The sequence below is a fragment of the Populus alba genome, chromosome 17 (assembly GCF_005239225.2).
Source record: "Populus alba chromosome 17, ASM523922v2, whole genome shotgun sequence".
NCBI lineage: Eukaryota > Viridiplantae > Streptophyta > Magnoliopsida > Malpighiales > Salicaceae > Populus > Populus alba.
Genome location: NC_133300.1, coordinates 854,488 through 862,740, shown reverse-complemented (window position 1 = coordinate 862,740; position 8,253 = coordinate 854,488). Strand labels below are relative to the sequence as shown.

The 8,253-nt window shown below is 33.9% G+C and overlaps 2 protein-coding genes across 2 annotated transcripts; both read right to left on the bottom strand.

Moving 5' to 3' along the window:
* Window positions 1-2,262: 2,262 nt before the first annotated feature.
* Window positions 2,263-4,095, bottom strand: LOC118053341 (rust resistance kinase Lr10). The gene is made up of 2 exons (XM_035064552.2): window positions 4,022-4,095; window positions 2,263-3,504 (listed from the first exon to the last, which is right to left on the bottom strand). Exon 2 carries the CDS (start codon window positions 3,368-3,370, stop codon window positions 2,363-2,365), a length of 1,008 nt encoding a protein of 335 aa, XP_034920443.2. The 5' UTR covers window positions 3,371-3,504; window positions 4,022-4,095; the 3' UTR covers window positions 2,263-2,362.
* Window positions 4,096-4,979: 884 nt separating this feature from the next.
* On the bottom strand, window positions 4,980-6,638 carry LOC118053346 (uncharacterized). Its single transcript, XM_035064556.2, has 4 exons — window positions 5,769-6,638; window positions 5,603-5,632; window positions 5,418-5,447; window positions 4,980-5,193 (listed from the first exon to the last, which is right to left on the bottom strand). Exons 1-4 carry the CDS (start codon window positions 6,544-6,546, stop codon window positions 5,114-5,116), a joined length of 918 nt encoding a protein of 305 aa, XP_034920447.1. The 5' UTR covers window positions 6,547-6,638; the 3' UTR covers window positions 4,980-5,113.
* Window positions 6,639-8,253: the final 1,615 nt, after the last annotated feature.

The following is an 8,253-nucleotide window of genomic DNA, read 5'->3' as shown; positions in this document are numbered from 1 at the left end:
ACGCAGAGAATATGGGAGACAGAGATTTTCTTTTCTCCTCTATTTCGCACCGACTTCCCACCCGAATTTGGCGCAATAAGACGCCCGAAATTACCCACTTGCCTCCTCCTTTTTATCCATGGATCGATAGTGGAGGGGGCGACCACCACCATGACGTCTCCCCTGTTTTTGCTTATAAAAACAGGGGAGAACCGAAGCAAAAGGAAGAAAAAGAGACCGAGAGAACAGAAGGGAAAAGAGAGGGAGAAGAGCGAGAAGACCGAGAGAAGAGAGGAGAGAAGTCAGAGAAGAGAAAAGAAGAAGCAGAGAAGAACGAAAAAAAACACAGAGGAGAGAGAGAGAAGGAAAACCGCTGGACACCGTGCCTCCGCCACCATCGCCATCGTGCCTACGCCGCCAGCAGCACCGCCACGACGTCACCGCAGGTAATCTCTCGCCGCCCCGTCTCCTTCTTCGTTTGCCCTCGTCCGTTGTCTCGTTTGCATGCAAAACGTGAATTAATTCACTTTCTGCAGCAACTGAAGGAGGCTGGTTACTGTGCTTAGGCACAGTAACTAGCCCATTTGGTAATGGGCCGGGCTGGCCCAGCTCACTGAAATGGGCCGGGTCCGGCCCATTTCAATTTTTTTTTACAATTTTTCCAGCACATTTGTTTTACAATTTTTGCTTAATATCGGTCTGTATTTTACATCGTAAAAATATAAATCCGGTATTAAAATACCCGGTTTTCATCCCACGGTATTGTTCACACGACACTGTTCAACGACACTGTGCACACATGTATTTGGGCCTGACCCGACCCATTCAAAAAGAAAAAAAATAAAAAATATTTGTTTCAGCATTTTATAATTTTTTCTGCGTAGTTTTTTATGTCATTTTTGATTAATATCGATTTGTATTTTACATCGTAAAAATATAAATCCGGTATTAAAATACCGGGTTTCGGCAAAAAACTTCAAAAAATACAAAAAAAAACAATTGAAAAAAAAGTGAAAAAAAAATGTTTTTGTGCATACGACCAGGTGTCTCAAAGCTAAAAAAATCATATTGTATTTTTTCATACACCAAAAAAACAATATTTTTAGCATGCATTTTGGCTTTAATAAACCAGTTTATTAAAGTCAAGAGAACATCGGCCAAAATCTCAAAAACAACAAAAATATTATTTTGTTTGATTTTAGTATCAGGGATTATGAATTTATATGTAAATCGTATTCCTGATATTAAAAAGATATTTTCTTTTGACGACTTTGAATAGTTAGGTTTTTACCCGACAAAGATAAGGATCTCCTTACAGAGGAGGACTTTTCTTAAACCGTAAACGAACCAACAATTAAAAAACCACAACACAACACTATTTTGATTTTATCAGACATTAAAACAATGCAGCCTACCTTAGGTAGGGCGTAGTTGAGGTGCTAATACCTTCCCTTTACGCAACCAATCTCCGTACCCGATCTCTAAAGACCAGTTAGGGATCCTAGTAACTTGAATTCTTGTCTCTCCCTATTTTCCAGGAATAAATATTCCGATTTTCCCTTGAGGTGATGATCGCCGCGCCGCACCGCACACACGTGCGAAAATGGATATAAGTCAACACTTGAGGCAGTGAGCTTTGGAGTGTCAATGGTGGCAATGCCACGGTGGACTGATCAATCAACAAATGCTAAGTATATCACTGATGTTTTGCATGTAGGACTTCGACGGAAGGGGATTGTGACCAAACAAACTGGTCATAAGTGGATTGTGACTAAAGAAGATATAGAAATGTGCATAAAGGAATTTGTTAAAGGAGAGAGTAGGAATGAGATTAGAAGGAATTAATATAAGTGGAAGAAACTGGCTAAAGTGACATTAGATGATTGTGGAAGCTCCGACAAGAAATATCGAAGAGTTTGCAGCAAAACTTGTATGCAGGTCCAACGGTTCTGCAGAGTAGAAGGTTCAATTTGCATATTCAATTGTTGTAAAACATGTTGTAGAAATCAACCTAATAAGTTATGGAGAAAGATTTTCTACATGTTCTGGTTTGTGTTCGTTATGCGAAGAAGAACATGCATTAAAGTAACCATCAACTAGGCTTTTATTAGATTTGGCATTGCTTTATTATTGTTTCGAAACCGGAATAAAGCTCTTATCTTGTTGAATATGTACATGTATTAGAATCATAAAAAAAATCCAGTTGAAAACGTATAAAAATCTGATACATATTCAGCTAAAATGTACTTCTATAAAAATACATACTTGATTGGATGATATTTATCCGATATCCAATTACTGATACAATCAGTGAAGTTTAACAATTATTGTGTAGATGGTTAATCCATCATGAAAATTAATAAATATATACATATCTATACTTTCATCTACCAAACTTATATGAAGAGTCGGTATACTCATCATTTGGTGGATCTGATAACTTTGTAGGGTTAGCCTTATCATCATCTTCTAGGATTTGATGTGGGCTCAAAAAAGGTTTAGGAGGCATACGGAGGAAATCAATATCTGATTCAAGCATCTCAACAACTTTATGCATTGAAGGACGATCATCGGGCTTCAATTGTATGCACCACAACGCCACAATCATCATCTTCTTTAATATTTTCTTTTCATATTCCGTGGCATCTTCTTGTGTTTCTATGTCCTTTCCTTCACTAACTTTGTCATAAACCCATGCAGGAAAGTAAATCCGGCTTGAATGATTGGTCAATGCATTCAAGTTCTTCCTTCTTCCTACCAGATCCATTAATAACATCCCAAAACTATAGACATCAGCTTTGTAAGAAACACCTCCAATATTTTTATATAATAATTCAGGAGCCATGTATCCAATTGTTCCTCTAGCAGCTGTGAGAGACACATTATTATTACCTGATGGATATAATTTGGCCAGTCCAAAATCTGAGATTTTTGGAATAAATTTTTCATCCAGCAGAATATTGTGAGGTTTGATATCAAAATGTAAAATTTGCATGTCACAACCTTGATGTAGATATTCAATTCCATGAGCCACCCCAAGAGAAATTTCATACATTTTCTCATTACTTAGTGGGATAACACCTTGTTTAGAAAAAATGTACTTTTCAAGAGACCCATTAGGCATAAATTCTAATATAAGAGCACATTTTGATCCCTCAACAGCGAAGCCTATGATTCGCATGACATTGACATGGTAAATTCTCCCAATAGTGGCAACTTCATTGATAAAATCTTGTCCATTGGCTTTTGACTTGCCTAATATTTTTACTGCTACAAAACGACCACTTCGAAGCTTTCCTTTATAAACTGAGCCAAAGCCTCCTTGTCCCAACTTGTTTTTAAATCCGTTTGTTATTTTCTTAATCTCTGAATAATTATACCTTATCGGCATGAGATCATTATCATGACTTTGCAAGAATTTCTCAATATTGTTATACGTGGATAAATGCCTTCTTTGCCACTTGTAGATAAGGAAGATTATGAGACATGGAAGACCACAAAGGAATAATAGCGCATGCAATGCCACTGTGTAAAGACATCACAAAAACAATCAATGTTGAAAAAATATATAGTGTTATTAGACTTTATATCAACATTCTTTTTATGAATAGAAAAGTGACTTTCATTATGTATCTCCATGTTGAATCCTTCCAATTTAATAGTGTATCTACGAAAGCATATTTTTTTTGGAACATCAAATTCTTAGCTTAAAATTAAAATAAAATATTCATACAAATATTTCTTTTATTTTATGCTGCGTGTGAATATTTGTGTGAGCATGCATGCTTTAGTTTTGCCCATGATTTTTATTTTAAACATTAGCTTAATACTTGTTTACATTACTAAAAATCATTAATATGAATATTCTAACTCTTAAAAATTAACTGTTATGAGCCAAAACTTGGAGATCATTTCTTGCACTTAATTTTTCCTTAATCATGTATAGAGCTTATGCTTTAAGATGAATTTGTTTTATGTCTGATGTACATGAATTAATTGAATGTCTCACAATTAGTCTAAAAAAGCAAAGTAAAATACTTACCGATGAAGACAAGTAACACAAGTAGCAGCGTCAAGAACAAATTTACGAGAATGATTAGTAAATTTGAAGCGATGGTCGTTTCCTAACAAGAAAAAACACGAGGACAATTAATGAAAAAAAATCGATAAGAAAAACTAAGAATCATAAATAAATATTATATAAATGCAATGCTAGGTGACTTGTAATTCTCTTTTAATAAATCACTTGATAAAAGACTAATTGAAAGGTTATGAATCGGAAAAAAACAAGGTCAAATGGTTAATGACCCACAACGAAAATAATTAGTACTATAATACGAAGAAATTAATAAGTTAACTCACCTGGGTTTCGATAAGACATCGAGTTGTGATCTATATTCACCCAAAAAAAAAAAAAAAAAAAAAAACAAGGAAAGGTAGCGTCAGAACGTAAAACCTTTAAAAATAAACAGCAAAGAGTTTTATCTAACAATTGTATAAGAGTTTCCAGAGGATTTTACTTGTGAAGACATATTAAAAATAATATAAAAATATCATTAGAAATACTTTAACTTTAATTAATAATTTAAATTTTTAGATTAAAATTATTACTTTAATCACCAAACTAAATCAAGAATTTGGGGTTTTTTTTTATATAAATGTGTTTTTTTTATATATTGAAAATAGAAAAATCAAATCTCAACATGGTTTTCGAGCTCAATAATGAATTCAAAGAAAATTGTTTGATTGAAAACATACCTAAAAATCAGATTGCTCATCATATGAGTTTATTTTAGAATAAAAAATCAAAAACTTTACTGACTGATTTCAATCCAGTTCGGTTATTTTATGGTCATGCAGTGCTCAGAATCTTATTATTACGTTACATAAATTAACAATATGATATTCATATAAATTCAAAAGATTAATGAATAAAAAGAATATATTAAGTTATTTTTAGAAGAAATAAATTAACTCACCTATGCTTCGATTTATTATCGACATGACACCTATATTTATCAGACAATAAAGAGTTAGCATGAGAGTGTAAAATCCTGATGAATAAATAACAAAAGAAAACCTTCTCTGCGAAGAAAATGATTAGGGTAAATGCAACAAGTCCAATCCATGTATTTCAAGAAAACAAAAAAGACAAGCAATGGTCCTCACCTTTTAAATACCTGGCATTCAACCATGTGCCTTTCAACCATATTGCTACAGCTCATGGAAACGAAAAAATCATATCAGTTTTCCCAGGATTTTATTATTAGATTACATTTAAATTATCAGTACTCTTTCTTGATATATCAAACTCAAAAAACTAAAGGATAAAAGAACATATATTTGGGATTTATAAGTTATTTTTAGGTTCTTGTACTTGTAAAATATTAGTGTTCTTTCTTGATAGTGCTATAATTAGACAAAATAAATCAACTCACCCATAATTCGATTTATTGCCCAGTCGATACCTGAAATCACCAAAAAGAGATTGAGTCATTGTCAGCGTGCAAGGGTTCGATGAATGAAAAACAGAAGAAAACCGTAATATGTATGATCGAGCCAAAGGTATATGCAACTTTTTGTAAAATTGAGCAACAGCAAATAAGATTCCAAGAGTCATCACCTTTTAAAAAACAGTTTATCACGATTCCAACTGCAATATTTCAAGGAAAAGAAAAGGTCGTATCAGTGTTCAAATCTTATTTTAAGATTACATAGATCAACAATATTTAGTTTTTATCATTCTAAAATAAAGCAAATACGGTATGCATAATCACAGGCATGCTTACCACAGTAGGAGGCCATGGCTGTTTTATCAAAGTACCCGCAGCGGTTCTCTCTGACGGAACCACAGCAGGGCGAAAACCATGAAAGCTCGAACCCATATACCAAAATATCATGAACATCTATATACGACATCTTGGTCTTGTTTTCTGGCAGAAGAAATCCAGGCACATAACAAATCAAATTTATACGGCACAAGTCTGGTATGTCGGCCATTTTAACACCACCAACCATGACATAGGAGTAACCTTCCATATTAAAGAAGCTGGGAGAAGAAACACTGCTAGACGAAGTAGAATTATATGCAGTTCTACTGTCATTTTTGCAAGAAGAAGTGTCCACTATATAAGATGGAGGATTCAGTATTGGATTTTCACAACTTATGAAAACTAACGTAAAAGAGCTTTTGACCGAGTAATCTAACTGGCGAAAACTAAGTGGATGAGGGAGGGAGAAGCAATCATCTTTCTGAACAGCAGCATCCACAAGTCGAATTGATAAGTCACTGTAATTGATTGCCTGAACATAATATTTTACCATGTTCAAGTGTAAAGTTAGGCGCTCGTTGTTTTCACAAGCAAGTTCATAGTTTTTGTTGCCACAGCTTTCGGGATCGGTACTTAATCGAAAAGGGTAGCTAATATTATGAAAATTGCCACAAGAAGAAGGAGCGCAGTAATTGTTGGTCTTTCTAGCACTGCAACTATGGTGAGTGGATAGGATCACAAGCAAAAGAAGGGCTGCATACGCACCAAAGAGGTGCCTTGATATTTTACTGAACATTGAAGGAGAAAACTTTCAGAGAAATCAAATAATCGCTTTGTTACCCTTCGCACAAAAGGTTTGTAAGATCTTGGGAACAATACTCATCCACAGACTACGAATGCCATCTTGGATCAATACGAAAGGAAATCAATCAATGGTCAGAAATTAAAGTCTTTGAATTATTGAATAGTCACTTCCATTGATTAAGAATTAGGAAATTGCATGAAGAGTTCCCACCAAACAAGGGGAAGACTTCTGAATGGCCTCCACATACAAAGTCAAGCTCGTCTACATCTTGGACCATTCTAAATGCGATGCAAACGAGCCCACACAAGAGAAGCAAAAATGGAAAGAACAAAAAAATATACAAGCGAAAAAAGTCTTCCTTGAAGTTTCCAAGTCGGTAAGAGAAAAAAGTGGGGAAAAAATGTGGTGCCTTTCAAGCGATCTTTCATGTCCGGTCCCATCTTGCAACGAGTAGAAGATAATTTAGAGGGGTTATTGTTGGTCAAAATCACAAAATCTCAAGTGCATAATTCGTAAAAAGTAATTAAGTGAATGAGTAAGATATCCTAACAAATTCTATGAGGATTCACGAAAAATATCAATAATACCAAACTTATTAAACCTCTGATTCAATTATTAAAGTTTGTGAAACAAAAAAAAGTATAACAAATAGACAAATAATTAAATGAGGTTGAATTTAACGAATCTCATGATTTATGACTTTGCCATAACTAATACTATGCGAATTTCTCAATTGAATTAACCATATTGAATTTTTTTTTTGTTAATAATTAGGTTTTATTGAGTCACTAATCTCACTCACGTATCAATGAATTATTTTAATGAGAAAATTTTGTACATCTTTGTAAAAATTCTAAACTTGTCAAAATTCATTAGAAATGATAAAACCTTTAAGAAACACACAAGTTCTATAGATATCTCTATCATATTGATTCCTTATGTATTTCAAACAATAATTAAAACAATTATCATTTCTCGGTCTCAAATTGAATCTCAAATCATGTAAACGGTGATCAAGCATATACAAGCATTAAGTTCAGATAAAATACTCAACAAATATTAGAATAAAGAACCACTCTATAGCTAAATTAAAAGGAGACAAACCTAATACAATGAACATCACTTACGAGTATGGGAAAATAAGAGAATTTGATGTTTTGAAGTGTTTTTTGTTTGTAGCTTCTTTCTTTTAGTTCTAATTGCTTCTGTTCCTAGATGTCGCCTCCTATCTCTTGTTGTGTGTTTTGGGTATAAAAAAACATGTGTTAACTGTTGTCTAAAAGGGTTTTAATAGTCTGATTGGCTTTATCCTTCAAAGGAAAGGAAATTAGTTTCCTTTTATATCACAAATTCTAACTAGTTGAAGAGAAATAAGAGGCTTAACATATTAGTTAGCCTTTTCAATCTATATGTGTTTTGTGTTTTTCATGGTAAGTTCAAAGACTTGGTGACCAGCCTTGCAACCAAGGCAAAACCTCTTTCATATATAGATGTTCATAGCCATCTCCTTACCCATAAATTCCTTCACAAGACCTTCCTTCAATCCATGGTTGTCAATCCTCCTCTACTGCCCACACCACCTCTGTCGCCCTTGGCAAATGTATCCCAGTATTAGTCCTCTGCCACCTATAGCAACAATTCTAATTTCAGTCGTAACAAAGGATGTTTTCATGGCAGCCAGTGTTCCAACAACCGTAA